The sequence below is a fragment of the Lissotriton vulgaris genome, chromosome 6 (assembly GCF_964263255.1).
Source record: "Lissotriton vulgaris chromosome 6, aLisVul1.2, whole genome shotgun sequence".
NCBI classification, from domain to species: Eukaryota; Metazoa; Chordata; class Amphibia; order Caudata; family Salamandridae; genus Lissotriton; species Lissotriton vulgaris.
In genome coordinates, this window is record NC_141694.1 from 1,036,393,753 (window position 1) to 1,036,413,296 (window position 19,544).

At 41.9% G+C, this 19,544-nt stretch overlaps 1 protein-coding gene across 1 annotated transcript in view; it reads right to left on the bottom strand.

Annotated features, from left to right (window-relative positions):
• Positions 1-19,544, bottom strand: part of THBS2 (thrombospondin 2) — a 728,644-nt gene that overhangs the window by 441,233 nt on the left and 267,867 nt on the right. Inside the window, exon 14 of the mRNA XM_086927100.1 lies at positions 4,355-4,462. Within this exon, the coding sequence (XP_086783226.1) occupies positions 4,355-4,462 (108 nt within the window). The remainder of the gene's footprint in view (positions 1-4,354; positions 4,463-19,544) is intronic.

Here is a 19,544-nt window from a genome sequence, read left to right on the forward strand (position 1 = left end):
CAGGTATCCATTCAGAGCAGAGGGGCACGCCCATTACTATGCAACAGTCTTTTTATCCCACAGTAGGTAAGGGTGACTTGAGGGCTCAGAAGTAGGAAGAGGTAAAGGAAGGTAAGGGTGAATTTAGGGTTCAGTAAAGGTGGGTACATGGAGGCAGGTTTGATTTTAGGGTTCAGGGTGGACAGAGGTAAACGGAGGAAAATATAAGTTCAAGGGTTGGGTAGAGGTAAAGTGAGGTAATGGTGAATTTATGGTTCACGGGTAGTAAGATGTAAAGGATGGTAAGTGAGATTTAGGGTTTACGGGTGAGCACAAGCCAAGAACAGGTCACATTTTTCAATGATATAGAGTTGCAGCAACCAATTCAGTTGGCTTTTTAACTGAACTACTGGCTTTAAAGTCAAGAATTGAGAGTGGGCAAGCTTATTTGTGTGCTCGAAGCTGCTGTGTGTGGGTGTGTGTATGTGTGCATGTTTAATCTAAATAAGTGAAGCCAAAATCCTCCCAAAGCCATCTGAGCTATCTGGAGCGACAGCAAAATGAAACCAGCTGCTGTTTCTGAATAATACAAGCAAAAGAAATCAGTGTGACGAGGAAGTCAACCAATGTGAAGTAATAGGCAGGCTCTAAGCTTTGTTTAGATTTTGTTTTAAAGATCAGTAGATCTCACAGCAACAGCTCATGCGCTGTCCAAGGGAAGACCTAAAACAAAAAGGTGAATTATTTCATGTGGCTGGATTTAGTACTCCAGTGAAAATCCATATGGTTCAAGTTAAATTGTTCATATAAACCACTTATCATGTATGTTAAAGTACTGGCAGTAATGGAGGTTTTGAAGATTATGGTTGTATTCAGTACAGTTATTCTCTGTCTGGAATTCTTCAGGAGTATTGTATATTATGAGTATTGCCAAAGTTTTACCCTTCAAAAACCCGTATGAAGAAATATTTTTTTCTTACATTTTTATTTGAGGAGTTATTTCATACTGGCTGCAATGCAAGATAATTCAGGCTTCTTTCTTAAATCCAACATAGGTGGGCACCAAATTGCACCTCGTCATTTGGGAATTTTGTTATTTTTAAACAAATTCTCTGAATCTTATATGTTCCTTTCTAGCTCATCAAAAATATATTCAATTTCGAAGAGCACCAGGTTATGTAAGAGGAAAAAGCCCTTAGGTGTCAGAGACCTGGAGTCTACATGGGCGCCGGGGTGGAGCAAACACTTATTTATTACATTCTCCAGTTTAATAAATTAGCTGCAGCATGGAAAAAAGGAGCACTGGCTTCCTCTCATTCTTTCTACCCTATGATGTCAGCAGCTCACACACAAAGGGACATATTTGCAAGGGGATATATCTACCAGAACTTCACTTTTAGTGACATTCAGGTGCTGATTCTTCACCATATTTACAAAGCGATGTAAAGCCACTTTTTGTAGCTTAATGTCGCCTTGTAAACAAGGCCTCTTTACAAGCATCATTTAGTGTGAAAGGGGCCTGCAGTGGGTGTTGCTGTGGGCATTCCACCTCAACACCCATTGCTTTTGACGCTGCCTCAGATTTACAAGGAGGTGTAGATCTTAGGCAGCAACAGAAAAACCATGCTACAGCAGGTGTTAGAATGGCGACCTGAGGAGAAATAATCTCATTTCTCCTCGCTTTTGCTTTTTCCATGTGTGTTGCAGAATGCTGCCCACTCCTAAAGCGCAAAATGCCATTAATGATTGTTAATGTGCAGGAAGGTGTCCCTACTTGAACATAAACAATTGTAATATTCCATACAGGTACCTCAATATAGGCTCAGTAAACATTGTAAACTTTCAGCTATACTCTCCCCTACATTACACACATAATGTTTCTTGGGGACTGAACTTTTACCTAGATACAACACTGCACACAGAACACGGGATTTTCCCTGGTAAAACCTCATACATTATGAATGAGGATGCTTGGAAACTCAGCTGGACTACCATCTCCTGCATAATAACTATGTATAAAGTTACTTTCCAACGCCATCCTAAGTCCGACAATGGACACCGCAAGGAAGAACCCCAGGGATAACCCTTTGGGTATATAAACATCACATCTTGCTGAGATAGGAGAGGGGAACTAGGACTTACATGTCGACACATTACTGATGTGAGACTCTGAAGCCCCTACATGCAGATACTCCAGCTCACGGTGGTCTAACATCCCTTGCACAGTGTCCAACTAGACTCCAAGATGGGGTCTCACAGTCTCTCACTTCAGGCAATGGGTTTGACTTTATCCTAGAGGGATTCTTGGCTTAAAACCTGCACACATGCTAGGTACACTTAGGAACATCTAGTTAGGAGTACGCATTTTATTGTCATGTATTTTATATACCTGCCTTTATTCATGATTTTAGCACTATGGTACAAATAAACCATCCTTTTACTTTTTCTAGTGCTTCTAGTCATTTATATCTGTTGCTGTCCAGTGGTTGTTTTGGCACATCTATTTTACACTAGAATGGCAACTCTTCAATAAACGATTATTGAGAAAACTTCCATATCGTTTATTCTGTGTATCACTCTGAAACTGAGTAAGCACAAGAGTGATTGAGCGTAAAGTACTGCACTGTTTCCATGGTCCTGAGAGATCAGGGTTGTCTTGTTCGATAGTTGCCAAGAACTATTTTCTCCTTGGTAAGAGGATGTTCTAGTGGCACTGTGAGCTAGCTGGTATACAGGCTGACATACCCGGTAGGGATGCTTAGAATCAGTCTGACACCAATCCTACAGTGAATGTTGTCTAAACTCACAGATCCTGTATAGGTTTTATAGGAACTGCACAACACAATCAAGAAATAGTGACAATTTGCTACTTCTGCAGCACACATAGAAGTAACAAATCACCATTGGTGATTGTTTATGGGTAGGAAGGGACACCTTCCTGCACATAAACAATCATTCCCTTGCACTATGGTGCAAGGGGTGCCTGCGTTGGCGCTAGGTAGCTACATTTAGTGCCAGCGCCAGGGAAAATACAGGGGTGCGTTGCATTCCTGCATTTTGAAAATGAAGTGCGCCACTTCGAAATTAGGTGCAGCTCCGTGCTCTGATATTTTCTCGTAAAAATGCCCCTAAATGTGAGAATGCTTGAGTTGAGCATATGTGCTTTAGACAGTACAATGTCTTACTAAGCACTGGCAGAGTGAATATGTCTAACTTTAGCTTCAGAGAAGAGCTATTCGTTTCAATGCACCTGTTTCCTTTGAATTGTTTTGGCAGGGATTACATAAACCAAAGATGACCACCGTTGCATGTGCATCCATGAGGATACATAGCCGGGCATATTTGAATTCAATTGCTATGCTTTGTTGAAACCATTCAGATATGACTGCCCGTGTGTGCACTCGTAATGGCCATTTTGGAACGGTTTTGGTAATAAACTTTTATAAAAAAACCTTCCTAAGATGGTAGAGTGTTCATGCAGGTTCACTCGCGCATGCAACGGGAGTCATTGTGGCATTCTTTTTATTGTACATTCCAAAAAGTCTTTTAAAATGGCCACACCTATGTGTGGGCACATGTATGCATGTGCACACACAGGCGACTATCTTCCGGATATTTTTTGTTGTCCTTTACAATGAAACATTCAATTATTGCTGCCTGCACGTGCAACGTGTGTGCATCTAGGAGCATGTAAGACTAGCCGTTTTCAAATTTTCTTAGCAAAAAATGGAATAATTAAGTATGCACACAATACGCACATACCAGGATATGCCAGCAGACCAGTAGCAGTCTACCAGAAGTTGCCATGCCCTTGAAAAGAAATTAGGAAAAAACAATAAACAATTAAATGAGGTGCTAAGGTGCTATAATAACAATAATACTTTGCAGTGCTGGTGGTTGCTGGTGTGGGGTTACCGGCACTCATTTTGGGGAACCAGCACTTCTAATTCTGTATCAGACATTTACCAAGAGAAAAAGAGAGAAAATCAAATTAAATGGAGGAAAGGAGGAAGAGAAAGGCAGAAGAAGAAATATAAAGGGAGAAAGCAGGAACCTGCAAGAGTGAGCTAAAGGGGCACAGAGGCACAAGATGGAATAAAGATTATGCAGCGTTGATTTTGAGTGTGTCAACATTTAACTACACCTGCTGCAGGATCCTCAGCAGAGCTTTGGGCGCCAGCACTTGTTCTTTCACAAATTAAGTACAGATCCTCTGTCTATTAAAATAACATGCATGACAGCAAGAGAGCTACTGAAAACCCCAGCCGAAGAAAAATGTTAAGCACTGCTGGCTGGTATATTCTCCTCTAACAGATAATGAAAATATAAGTGAATATACTGTATGGTTGCCTTCCACGTACAATGTTAGACTTACCTTCTCATCATCTACCCCATCATTGTCATCATCTTTGTCACATGCGTCTCCCATGCCATCTTTATCAAAATCTTCTTGTCCAGAATTTGGTAGATGGGGGCAGTTGTCCTATTATAAAAGAAAAACAAATAACTGTGACTATGTTCTGGTAATTAGAGGAAAATCGAATTGCATTTTTAAAAAATTAACCAGGAGAGCTTGAGTTCTTAAAATAATATTTGGCTAAAATCTCTTTTCCAAATCATCTTTTACGCTCACATAGTTTTTCTGTGTAGTCTATTGATTTGACCAGCATATCTGTTTATATATTTCGAACTACCATAACATCGTATTTTTTAATTGTGTTTGTTTATTACATCTATTTCCATGTCTCTCTCTTTCTTCACACAAACACTCAGACAGTCTCATAAATGTATCCACATAGTACAGCTGCCAAGAGGAAGACATCTCAATGAGCAACATCTAGGTCATATGTATGCACCATTGTCTCCGGTCATTGTGAGTGCTGAGCTTGTCTATCCTTGACAAAAAGTGTGCCTGTATTTCCTTTAGCCTTCATATTCCTGGAATGAGGACAGATTTCATTAGCTGGAGAAGTCTCTCAAACTTTTTGAATCCTCTTCCCAGCCCTTAATGTTCCAGAGATAGCAATAGTTAAAGGGATGTTTTTTAACCTAGACCAGAAAGATCACGGTTTGTACGATCTGTGACTGGGGGTGAATGTTTTGCCATTGTGCAACATTTCGTCCATCAATTGTTGTTTTCGCATTTAACTTAAACGAGGGCAAGAGCTATTGCATTTTCAATGCTGGTTCACTTTGGTTCCCTCAAGAAAGCATTCAGATAGGTTACACATTTGCCATAAATTCTGAATGTTAGCACTCTAGTTGCTCATTAGATCACTGTAGTAAAGCTACTGCTCACCAGGGAAGTCTGCTGCTGGTATTCAAAGTGCATGTTTTAGTCTGCATGTCAGAATTTTTTTATGAAATAGAGGAGGATTTGAGAAGTCAAAGTGTGCCCTGATTTTTCTTTCTGCAGCACTAATCATAATTTCTATGGCAAATTAACCCCCTCATTTTGTTCCTTTGTAAATTAAATGTTTTAAGTGTTACCACCTTATTCCAATCAAGATGGCTTCAAGTGTGCCATACTTTTGTCATAAGTAAGACTGTTAGCGCTCTAGATGTTCTTTAGAACACTCTGGGATATATTTTCATTGGGCTATACTTGGGCTACACCTGGGTGATATTTGTGCTACATTTGAGCTATTTTGTCTCTGGTAGCCATCTTGGTAGACTTATTTGTTATAAAGTTTCCTAATTTACAACAGTCTCCTCAGTAGGAAATACTTTCAGTTTTTTTACTTTGATTCCTTCAAGAAGGCATTCAGATCTGTCACACATTTGCTAGAAATTCAGACTGTTAGCACTCTAGTTGCTTATTCGATCACTGTAGTAAAGCTACTGCTCACCAGAGAAATCTGCTGCTGGTATTGAAAGTGCATGTTTCAGTCTGCATGTCAGAATTTTTTTATGAAATGGAAGAGGATTTGAGAAGTCACTCAAAATGTGCCCTAATTTTTCATTTTTCAGCACTAATCATAATTTCTATGGCAAAATGATCCCCCTATTTGTGTTCCATTTAAATTAAACTACCCACTCGCTACTACTCCCCACTACTCACTCTCTACTACTCACTCTCTAGTACTCTCTACTACTACTCTCCTACTCACTTTCTACTACTCACTCACTACTACTCACTATCTACTACTCTCTGCCACTCTCTCTCTACTACTCACTTTCTACTACTCACTCTCTACTACTCACTCTCTACCACTCACTCTCGACTACTCTCTCTCTACTATTCCTCTCTACTACTCACTCTACTACTCTCTACTACTCACTCTCTACTAATCTCTCTCTACGACTCACTCTCTACGACTCACTCTCTACGACTCACTCTCTACGACTCACTCTCTACGACTCACTCTCTACTACTCACTCTACTACTCACTCTACTACTCACTCTCTACTACTCACTCTACTACTCACTCTCTACTACTCACTCTCTACTGCTCTCTACTACTCACTCTCCACTACTCACTCTACTACTCTCTACTACTCACTCTCTACTACTCTCTCTCTACTGCTCACTCTCAACTACTCACTCTCTACTAGCTCTCTACTACTCGCTACTACTCACTCTCCACTCGTCACTTTCTACTACTCACTCTCTACTACTCACTACTACTCTCTACTACTTACTCTCTACTACTCACTACTACTCACTCTGTACTACTCACTCTCTTCTACTCTCTACTACTCACTCTCTACTACTCTCCCTCTACTACTCTCTACTACTCACTCTACTACTCACTCTCTACTACTCACTCTCTACTACTCACTCTCTACTACTCTTTACTACTCTCTTTGCTACTCACTCTCTACTACTTACTCTCTACTACTCTCTACTACTCACTCACTACTACTCTCTACTGCTCTCTACTACTCACTCTACTACTCACTCTGTACTACACTCTACTACTCTATACTACTCACTCTCTACTACTCACTCTCTACTACTCACTCTCCACTACTCACTCTACTACTCTCTACTACTCACTCTCTGCTACTCTCCCTACTACTCTCTACTACTCTATACTACTCACTCTCTACTCTATTACTCACTCTCTACTCTCTACCTCTCTCTACTACTCTCTACCTCTCTACCTCTACCTCTCTACCTCTGCCTCTACACCTCTACACCTCTACCTGTACACCTCTACCACTCTCTACACGCACACATATGCACATATATATATATGCATATATATGCAAATGCATTTATATGTATGTGTGTATACATACATATATAATCATATTTGTAATCTCCATATCTATATAAACACAAATAAAAATGCATGCATGCATATACATATATGCATACATTTCTTTTAAACACACTTTATTATCGACTGCAAAGTTGACATTGATAGTAAGAGGGTTAATAAATCTGTACAGTCTTTTCCAATTTATATCCATCCCCATTATGCAACACATATCAATATCTCATGTATAGTACAATATATGTTGCCAGAAGATAATCTATGCCATACAAACATGACCCAACGTATCATTTGAGGAATATACTAATTACATCTCAGGTGTCAGTGCAGTGGCGGGTGTGCATTTTATATATTTAAACAGGAACTCATATAAACCCCTACACAAACCCTCCCTAACTACATATATGCATACATATGCATGTTATGTACATGAAAGTTTGAAAAACACGAATAAAAGCAAAGCTAAAATGCCACCTAATTACAAACAGAATTACTTTAACTTAAACGAGGGCGAGACCTATTGCATTTTCAATGCGTGTTTACTTTGGTTCATCAAGAAGGCATTCAGATGTGTCACACATTTGCCATGAATTCTGAATGTTAGCACTCTAGTTGCTCATTAGATCACTGTAGTATAGCTACTGCTCACCAGGGAAGTCTGCTGCTGGTATTCAAAGTGCATGTTTCAGTCTGCATGTCAGAATTGTTTAATGAACTAGAAGTGGATTTGAGAAGTCAAAGTGTGCCCTAATTTTTCTTTCTGCAGCACTAATCATAATTTCTATGGCAACATGAACCCCCTAATTTTGTTTCTTTGCAAATTAAATGTTTTTTGTGTTACCACTTTATTCCAATCAAGATGGCTTCAGGTGTGCCATACGTTTGTCATAAGTAAGACTATTAGCGCTCTCGTTGTTCTTTACAACACTCTGGGACATTCTGTCATTGGGCTATACTTGGGCTGCATCTGGGTGATATTTGTGCTACATTTGGGCTCTGGTGGCTATCTTGGTAGACTTATTTGTTATGTAGTTTCCTCATTTCCTCATTTACTACAGTCTCCTCAGTAGGAAATACTTTCAGTTTTTTACTTTGATTCCATCAACAAGGCATTCTGATGTGTCACACATTTGCCATGAATTCAGAATGTTAGCACTCTAGTTGCTTATTAGATCACTGTAGTAAAGCTACTGCTCACCAGGGAAGTCTGCTGCTGGTATTGAAAGTGCATGTTTCAGTCTGCATGTCAGATTTTATTAATGAAATAGAAAAGGATTTGAGAAGTCACTCAAAATCTGCCCTAATTTTTCTTTCTGCAGCACTAATCATACTTTCTGTTAGCACTCTAGTTTTTCTTTAAAACACTCTTTGAAGCTGCAGTAGAACACAATGGAAGGAATCAACTGACAGTCTCTGCCCTTGTTGGATGTACATGTTTTACTGAGAATGTCAGACTTCATTCTCACATGACTGAGAAAGATAATGTGAATTTACAGAAAATATGCTCTCAGTTTAGCTTATAGATCACCTTCCAAACCTATGTGGGAAAAGCATGAGAAAATAGTTCTCTCACACATGATTTATGATATCCCAGCAGAAGGCTTTTTCACATGGTAAAAACCCCTTAGCACACACCACAATTTCTAAAATGAGTATGGTACCATCAACAAATGATATATAATGTATTAAAGTCTTAAAACCTTGTATTGACTGCAATTCTTTTTAATGAGGTGCTATCATGTATATTGGTCCCAAGATGGCTGCCAACACTTCTTGGATGAAGTGCTGACAGCCAATCAGATCTCACGATGAGATGTGTGGTTAGGCTCCGCACAGATATATATGTATTTTTTTCCTTTCATATCTAAAAAACTACTGAACAGATTTACACCATTTAACAAAAAGGCACAACTCTGAACCAAGGTCTACCTTTCTGCCAAATTTGGTGTAATCCCATTCAGCAGTTCGGGCTGTAGCTGCGATTAAAGGCTCCAATGGAAAGTTGTATGGGGAAAACATGTTATGGGGCCCCCTTTTTTCTCGGCCCCTGCTTGATGAATCACCCCAAGACTTTAGGGATAGGAGCGGACCGGATCGCCCTACCAGTTTTAAAAAATGTTGTGAAGATTCGTCAACCGACGCCAAAGTTATTCCAAATAGAATGTTGCGGATTTCCTCTGGAAAATAGGTCCTAACTATAACTACCTACTGGCAGTCGCCAGTAGGTAGATATAGTTAGGACCTAGTTTCCATAGGAAATCCGCAACATTCTATTTGGAATAGCTTTGGCACCCGTCGACAAATCTTCATGAAATTCACCAAGAAGATGGGGCGCTCCGCTTCGCTCCTATCCTGAAAATTTTGGGGTGATTCCTCAAGCGGGGGATAAGAAAAAAGGGGGGTCCCAAAACCTGTTTTCCACATGCAATTTTCCATAGGGACCTTTAAGTGTGGCTAGAGCCCGAACTACTGAATGGAATTCCACCAAATTTGGCAAAAAGGTAGAATTTGTTTCGCAGATTACGCTTTTTGTTAAATGGTGTAAATCCGTTCAGTAGTTTCTTCGAAAATCAAAAGTAAAATCATAGCTATATATGAAACACCGGACGCGTACTGTCCGAGGATAGTACGCGTACCATTACGAGCACGAGCTGCATTCTAATTGGCTGTCAATTGTCTGTCAACATTCCAATGTAGGAAGTGTTAACAGCCATTTTGTGCCTCGGTAGAACCAAGGTACTAGAAAACAGAAAAAGAAACGCGAAAAACACGAAAAGGGGGCAGGGTAGAAACACCCTGACCCCCTAGGCCTGAAAAATCGCGGGATACACGTAGGGTACCCTGCCGATCCCCCCAAACAATTAAAGCACCACTCAGCGAACGCGCCCCCTGGCGCGTTTGCAGAGGTGGACATAATTCCCCTTGAAAACTGGGGGTCCCTGGGGGCCATGTAGCCCACCAGGAACCTCCAGTATGTGTCAGGGGGCTGCCTTGCAGAGACATGTAAAGAGGTATCGCCCCTTTTTACTCCTCTCTGCAACGCAGCCCCCTGACGCATACTTGAGGTTCCTGGTGGGGTAGTTGGCCCCCAGGGACCCCCAGTATTCAAGGGGAATTACTTCCCCTGCTGCAAATGCACCAGGGGGCATGTTTGCAGAGTGGTGAAGGTAGGGGGTGGGGCTTGAGGTGATGGATTGCAACACTCTGCAAATGCACCCGCTGGCGCGTTTGCAGAGTGGGAGCTAATTCCCCTTGAATACTGGGGGTCCCTGGGGGCCAACTAGCCCACCAGGAACCTCCAGTATGTGCCAGGGGGCTGCGTTGCAGAAACGTGTAAAGAGGCCATGCCCTTTTTTTACACCTCTCTGCAGATATTCCTCAGCCGAACTACGAATTCCTATTTACTCACCTGTTATCAGGAGTGACCTCAGTGCTGCGTCTTTTAGCCCATCACTGAACCTGAAAAGTAATTCTAACCATACTTACCAGTAACTTGTATTTCCTACCATAGGAATCCATTGTGTGGGTTTCAGCAGAAAAGTTTCTAAGTGTTGATTTTTGTATTGTACAAATATTCCTCTCAAATTAGCAAAACTACAAATTTCGATTTACTCACCTGTTATCAGGAGTGACCTCAGTGCTGCTTTTTTTAGCCCAGCACCGACCCTGAAAAGTAATTCTAACCATACTTACCAGTAAGTTGTATTTCCTTCCATAGGAATCCATTGTCTGGTTTTCACCAGAAAAGTTTCTAAGTGTCTATTTTCACAAACTAAAAACATTCCTAAAAAATTGCCTGTATGACTTAAATGCATTCTTTCAACTGTTTACAGGAGATGCACCAGTGCTGGATCCAGGATCCACCACTGAGTAAGAAAATTAATGATAACACTACTTACCTGCTAAGTGAATTTCCTTCCATAGGGTAACATTGAGTGGTTTTACTTTTAGATTCTTCTAAGTGTGGAGTTTTGGATCTTTAAAAAATTCCTCTAAAATCAGCCGAACTATGAATTCCGATTCACTCACCTGTTATCAGGCGAGACCTTAGTGCTGCATCTTTCAGCCCACTACTGATCCTGAAAAAATTCTAACCGTACTTACAGTAACTTGAATGTCCTTCCATGAGCTAACATTGACTGGTTTCACTTGGAAATTCTTCTAAGTGTGGAGTTTTGGAACTTTAGAAAATTCCTCTAATATCAGCCGAACTACGAATTCTGATTTACTCACCTGTTATCAGGAGTGACCTCGGTGCTGCTTCTTTTAGCAGGGTGGTGTGGAGTGCAAAAAAACGACGTACTAGCACTCAATATTGCTTTTACTGTGTATGTTGATACTGTTTTTAAAAAAAAAACTTGAATTTGAATGTCAAAACTGCATTGCACTATACCTGCTCCCCTCGTAATTCTCCAGGCTGAGTCAGAGCTTAGGGAATCTACATAGTCCGCCCACTCCCGCCCTGGTCCGCCGCGTCCAATCCTGGGCGTTTGAGCGGAGGGTGAGGAGGAGCCCAGCACTTCCGGGTTCAGGGCTCACAGCGCAGCGCTCTGGCGACACTGTGAGTGGCTACTACTTAAAGTCCAGGTAAAACGCACTCGCGCTGTGGAGTAGAGTCTTGCCGGTGCTAGAGGCAGGCTCAATCCACTTAGCGCTCTGGGTGTGATCAGCTGCACGGACAGCGCTGCTCGTTTAGCGCGCTACTTTTAATTGTTGCGATTGAAGTTTCCTTTAAAACTTTTTACTGTGTATGTTGATACTGTTTTTAAAAACTTGAATTTGAATGTCAAAACTGCATTGCACTATACCTGCTCCCCTCGTAATTCTCCAGGCTGAGTCAGAGCTTAGGGAATCTACATAGTCCGCCCACTCCCGCCCTGGTCCGCCGCGTCCAATCCTGGGCGTTTGAGCGGAGGGTGAGGAGGAGCCCAGCACTTCCGGGTTCAGGGCTCACAGCGCAGCGCTCTGGCGACCCCTTCCCCCCTCTATAAATGTGCTTGGGTCAGCGTCCGCGCAGCGGACGCGTGCAGCGGGCGCGCCGGAAGCGAGCCGAAGTCGAGCCTAAGTCCTGCCCGTCTGCGCCCGTCCGCGACAGGACGGGGCATGGGGCACAAACCCTTGGCTCTCTTACACCTGACACTATAAGGTATGGCAGACAGGAACTGTTAGACTTACAGCACCACACTCCCTTGTGTTGCAACCATGCCATGAGCGCTCTATCACTGAAGAAATGTAAATTATGTATGTTTACGCCCCTTATTAACATGACGTCTGGCAAAACCTTAAGCGCAGTAAAAGCAGCATTACTGAATTGTAGATCCATGCGAAAACATTGTGTAGAGATATTTCATCTACTTGAGGATGACAATATTGATATCTTGTTTCTCACAGAAACCTGGCTGGACAGTCATTCAGACCCAGATATTATTCAGGCCCTACCACCTGGGTACTCCCTATCACGACTGGATAGACAGAATGGTAGAGGAGGCGGAATCGCTGTCGCTACTAAAACACCTTTTGAATGCACCCAAAACTACCATATCTGTTGACCACTGTGAAGCTGGATCCTTCACAATCACTACAGGGCCTAATCATTCTCTCTCGGGTATCCTTATGTATCGCCCCCCGGGCAGGATTTACGACTTTATCCCCACTCTCATGGAGTCCCTAACTCATCTCGCCCTCAGGAGAAATCGCCTACTGGTACTAGGCGACCTCAATGTCCATTTTGAGGATTCCACAGACAAGGAGGCAGCTGATATTATAGTGGAGCTACTCTCCATACAATTAGAGTTAAAAAACTCCGAACCCTCACACCAACAAGGACATCTATTAGATCCTGTTTTTGGGAACTGGAAGGGAGTACAAGTCCTTCCTCACCAGCCAATACCTTGGTCTGACCATTTTGTCATCCCGATAAGACTCCAAATGGACGGCAATGAACGTCACAAACAAAGTGTACAACAATACACTTGCAGGAAATGGAAACAATTTTCTATTGATTCCTTTAGTAAAATCCTTCAAGAGGCTGGACCGCCTAAAGGTCGGGATTGTGACACAGCGTATAATCACCTTCAAACCTGCATCACTAAGGCCCTTGACAGCACTGCCCCCAAACGCGTCATGACTAGTGCCACGAGGAAAACTAAATCGGCCCCTTGGTTTAGTCAGGAGCTACAAAAAGCCAAGACTGCTTGCAAAAAGCTTGAAAGGGAATGGCGCCTAAACTTTTGTCCGGATAAAAAAAATCCATTATAAAGCCGCACAAAAAGAATATAATAAATTGATACGTGCGTCTAAAGCCTCTCACTATAACAACCGGATTCAAGAAGCCGAGAACTCCTCTAAGGAGCTCTTCCAGATATTTAAGGAAATATCAATAATTGACTCCAGCCCTGTCTCCCACACTGATTCTGTGGAAACCTGTAACAAAATCGCAAATTACTTCTCTGGTAAAATCGAGAAAATATATGCGAGCTTTTCTGGTAGTAAAATGTCTAGCTCTGACTTTGTAGAATATAAAGATCGTACTAGCACTCAATATTGCTTAGACGCCTTCTCTGTTCCCTCTGCCGACATTCTAATATCTACTTGCAAAAGCATTAAATCCGGCTCTCCTAGTGACCCAGCCCCTCCTAAAATCTTAGCAGCTAGTCTGTCAGTTCTGGAGCCCCATTTTAGGCACATCCTGCAACTTTCCTTCTCCACTGCCTGCCTACCCGCAGCCTGGAAGAAAGCCATAGTCCTCCCCATCAAAAAAAAACCCAATGTTAGTCAGGATCTGTTAGAGAATCTACGTCCCATCTCCCTGCTACCTTACTTGGCCAAGCTGGCAGAGAAAATTGCCAATGTCCAACTTATGGCACATCTGGAAGCCCATAATGCCTTTCATACATCTCAGTCCGGTTTCAGACCCAGATTCTCTACTGAAACAGCTCTCCTGAGAGCCACCGAAACTATGAGGGAAGGAGCCGATGATGGCAAAACTATGGCCCTCATTATGCTAGACCTCAGTGCCGCGTTTGACACTGTAGCTCATCACATCTTGCTACAGTGTCTAAACCGAGCAGGTGTCATCAAAGAGGCTCTGGGTTGGTTGAAAGCTTTTCTTACCAACAGAAGCTTTCAGGTCCAAAGAGGGACTTTCCTCTCAGATAACATGACACTTGCACAGGGGGTACCTCAGGGCTCTGCCCTGAGTCCCACCCTGTTCAACCTGTACATGGCTCCGCTGGCAGAGGTGGTACAATCGTTCGGCGTAGAGCTGGTCTCTTACGCCGACGATACCCAACTACTGATCTCCCTCTCACAATCCCCATCCGCAGAGGCTGAAAACTTCAAATCTTGTATGAGTAAACTGGCTGTCTGGATGAATGAAAATTGCCTCAAATTAAATGGCACTAAAACGGAGGTACTGGTAATAGGTGGAGGAGACTCTCTGTGGACAAAAGATTGGTGGCCCACTAGTTTGGGACCTGTACCTACTCCTAGTCAAGAAGCTAAAAACTTGGGTGTCTGGATAGACAACAAGCTATCATATGACAGCCATATCAAAAAAACGGTGGGCAAATGTTTTGGAGTTATGAAAACTCTTAACCGCACCCTAGATCTGCTTCCCCTAAATTCCAGACGCACAATGACTCAGGCACTTATCACTTCCCGTATAGACTACGGCAATGTACTTCTGCTGGGAACATCGGATAAAAACATTAGAAAGCTGCAAGTCCTGCAAAACTCAGCGGCTCGCCTTGTGCTGAGACTTCCTCGCAGGGCTCCGTCTAAACCTTCCCTTGCCTCCCTTCATTGGCTACCCATCCGACATAGGATACTATTTAAAGCCCTCCTATGGTGTCACAGGATCATCCATCTAAAAGCCCCGTCTTATTTGTCTGACTTAGCCATACCATATGAGCCGAACAGGACCCTACGCTCTAGGGGAATGGGGCTGCTTAAAACCTCGCGCATAAAAAAAGCCAGGATGGGTGGAAAGTCCTTCCGCACCCTTGCGGCTAGGAAATGGAATGCCCTCCCTGCAGCCATCAGATTAGAACAAAATGAGGCTTCCTTCAGGAAGCTGCTGAAAACTCATTTATTTACTTTATAATGTACAGTCTCTCTGATCTCTGGCCAAGACTCTCTCTCCACTCAGCGCGGGGACACGCCGGGAGGCGTCACCAGGCGCTTTATAAGCCCCTTTAATAATAATTTAGGCCCAGATCCTTGTACTGGGGTGAATGTATGACATTGTTCTACATTCTGTCCATCAACTGTGTTTTTTGCAATTTTCACCCCGAGTGTGCTGGGTATACTCAGACGTGGTTCCCAGGCTCTCCACACCACTGGAGTCAAGCTATCCAGGCTGAATGAAGGCTGATAGCCAGAAACCGGTCCTTGGATGCTTGATTCCGGTCTGGGAAAGACGTGGCTTGGTAGTTCGGACTGGACTGTTCCCATGGGGCACAGGGTCAGAGCTGATTTGCATATAGCCAGTGTCTAACCCAGGGTGGCGTGGAGTGCAAAAAAACGATGGATTTAGGCCCAGATCCTTGTACTGGGGTGAATGTATGACATTGTTCTACATTCTGTCCATCAACTGTGTTTTTTGCAATTTTCACCCCGAGTGTGCTGGGTATACTCAGACGTGAGTCCCAGGCTCTCCACACCACTGGAGTCAAGCTATCCAGGCTGAATGAAGGCTGATAGCCAGAAACCGGTCCTTGGATGCTTGATTCCGGTCTGGGAAAGTCATGGCTTGGTAGTTCGGACTGGACTGTTCCCATGGGGCACAGGGTCAGAGCTGATTTGCATATAGCCTGTGTCTAACCCAGGGTGGTGTGGAGTGCAAAAAAACGATGGATTTAGGCCCAGATCCTTGTACTGGGGTGAATGTATGACATTGTTCTACATTCTGTCCATCAACTGTGTTTTTTGCAATTTTCACCCCGAGTGTGCTGGGTATACTCAGACGTGAGTCCCAGGCTCTCCACACCACTGGAGTCAAGCTATCCAGGCTGAATGAAGGCTGATAGCCAGAAACCGGTCCTTGGATGCTTGATTCCGGTCTGGGAAAGGCATGGCTTGGTAGTTCGGACTGGACTGTTCCCATGGGGCATAGGGTCAGAGCTGATTTGCATATAGCCAGTGTCTAACCCAGGGTGGTGTGGAGTGCAAAAAAACGATGGATTTAGGCCCAGATCCTTGTACTGGGGTGAATGTATGACATTGTTCTACATTCTGTCCATCAACTGTGTTTTTTGCAATTTTCACCCCGAGTGTGCTGGGTATACTCAGACGTGAGTCCCAGGCTCTCCACACCACTGGAGTCAAGCTATCCAGGCTGAATGAAGGCTGATAGCCAGAAACCGGTCCTTGGATGCTTGATTCCGGTCTGGGAAAGACATGGCTTGGTAGTTCGGACTGGACTGTTCCCATGGGGCACAGGGTCAGAGCTGATTTGCATATAGCCAGTGTCTAACCCAGGGTGGTGTGGAGTGCAAAAAAACGATGGATTTAGGCCCAGATCCTTGTACTGGGGTGAATGTATGACATTGTTCTACATTCTGTCCATCAACTGTGTTTTTTGTTTCTTTTAGCCCAGCACTGACCCTGAAAAGTAATTCTAACCATACTTACCAGTAACTTGTATTTCCTTCCATAGGTATCCATTGTGTGGTTTTCAGCAGAAAAGTTTCTAAGTGTTGATTTTTGAAACGTACAAATATTCCTCTAAAATCAGACGAACAACGAATTCCGATTTACTCACCTGTTAGCAGGAGTGACCTCAGTGCTGCTTCTTTTAGCCCAACACCGACCCTGAAAAGTAATTCTAACCATACTTACCAGTAACTTGTATTTCCTTCCATAGGAATCCATTGTCTGGTTTTCACCAGAAAAGTTTCTAAGTGTCTGTTTACAGGAGATGCACCAGTGCTGGATCCAGGATCCACCACTGAGTAAGAAAAGTAATGATAACACTGCTTACCTGCTAAGTGAATTTCCTTCCATAGGGTAACATTGAGTGGTTTTACTTGGAAATTCTTCTAAGTGTGGAGTTTTGGAACTTTAATGAATTCCTCTAAAATCAGCCTAACTACGAATTTCGATTTACTCACCTGTTATCAGGAGAGACCTCAGTTCTGTATCTTTCAGAACACTACTGATCCTGAAAAGTAATTCTAACCATACTTACAGTAACTTGAATTTCCTTCCATAGGCTAGCATTGACTGATTTCATTTGGAAATTCTTCCAAGTGTGGAGTTTTGGAACTTTAAAAAATCCCTCTAAAATCAGCCGAAATACGAATTCCGATTTATTCACCTATTATCAGGAGAGACCACAGTGCTGTACCTTTCAGCCCACTACTGATCCTGAAAAGTAATTCTAACCACACTTACAGTACTTGAATTTCCTTCCATAGGCTAACATTGACTGGTTTCACCAGGAAATTCTTCTAAGTGTCGAGTTTTGGAACTTTAAAAAATTCCTCTAAAATCAGCCGAACTACGATTTCCGATTTACTCACCTATTATCAGGAGAGGCCTCAGTGCTGTATCTTTCAGCCCACCACTGATCCTGAAAAGTAATTCTAACCATACTTACAGTAGCTTGAATTTCCTTCCATAGGAATCCATTGTCTGGTTTCATTTGGAAATTCAATTAAGTGTGGAGTTCTGGAACTTTAAAAAATTCCTCTAAAATCAGCCGATCTACAAATTCTGATTTACTCACCTGTTATCAGGAGAGACCTCCGCCCTGCATCTTTCAGCCCACTACTGACCCTGAAAAGTAATTCTAACCATACTTACAGTACTTGAATTTCCTTCCATCGGCTAACATTGACTGGTTTCACTTGGAAATTCTTCTAAGTTTCGAGTTGTGGAACTTAAAAAAATTCCTCTAAAATCAGCCGACATACGAATTCCGATTTACTCACCTGTTATCAGGAGAGACCTCAGTGCTGCATCTTTCAACCCACTACTGATCCTGAAAAGTAATTCCAACCGTACTTAGGGTAACTTGAATTCCCTTTCATAGAACATCATTGCCTGCTATATCAAATATATTTAAATTAAAAAAAATATAAAATTAAAAAACAAATATTACAATTTCAATACTTTTAAAAACCTTTTTTTCAATTGATATAAAAAATATGTAATGTAATTTAAAAAATAAACGTTCTAAAAATAAATAGTTTAAAAAATGTAGTATATCAGTATAAAAAAATAACAATAAATACATTTAAAAATTGTCATTTGCAAACCCTTCAAAATTCACTGAAAAAAGCATAGGTTTCAAGCCTGATATAGTTAGGAATTAGCATTTAAAAAACCTTAGAAATTCACTGAAAAAACTATAGGTTTTAGGGGTGTTATAGTTAGCTGGACATTTCACTCGGGCAAAACCATTGAAATTCCTCCGATATAGTTAGTTGTACTAACTATATCTCGCGCACCTGCAATCCACTGCTGATGATGTCACATATTACATCATTCATGACATGGTCAGTGACATCACTGATGACATCTCAAATGACATCACTGATAACATCACTGATGACATCATCCATGTGACAAACACATACACCTCTTCATACACTAGTAAACTCTTTCATCACTCATTGTAAAATAAAAAGTATCCTATTTGAATCTATTGACACAGCAATACAAGTATCAAAAAACCCACTCAGTGATCTCTAGATGTATACACACATCTAATCACTTACCGATAGATTCAATCATACATGCTGCCAATGAACAAAAGAAGACTATCAAAAATACTTATACACCTATATCGACATTACACACCAGCACACATCCTATACACTTATGAAGTCATCCTACTCACTTATGCAAACAATGGATCATACTTACATACTTACTTAGCTACACACTTATACAAACACCACTTCATCTATTCATATAGATAGTAACTCATAATTAGTGTGTTATAAAATCACTATTACAAGTATACAGTTATCCATACAGTCACTCATACAATCATTGAGTCTTATGTAGACTTATTTATATACAACAACTGACACATACACTGCCTTTTTTTTCTAGTTTGTTGGACATGTACCATTGAGAGATATATTTGCTCATCACCATACCCATAAAGATATTAACTCACCCAAACAACTGTTAGAACATGTAGTTTTAACTTCATATACCTACTGAATCAACTATTCACACATCTTTGGGCAGACACACATCCCCCACTGAACCACACACGCATTCACTCTCTCATACAAATACTTAGTTAACTAGTCAATAACTAATATAGACTTTCACATAGCTAGTAACCAACTGGAGAAGCAGTCTACACAACAACTGACAAAGTGA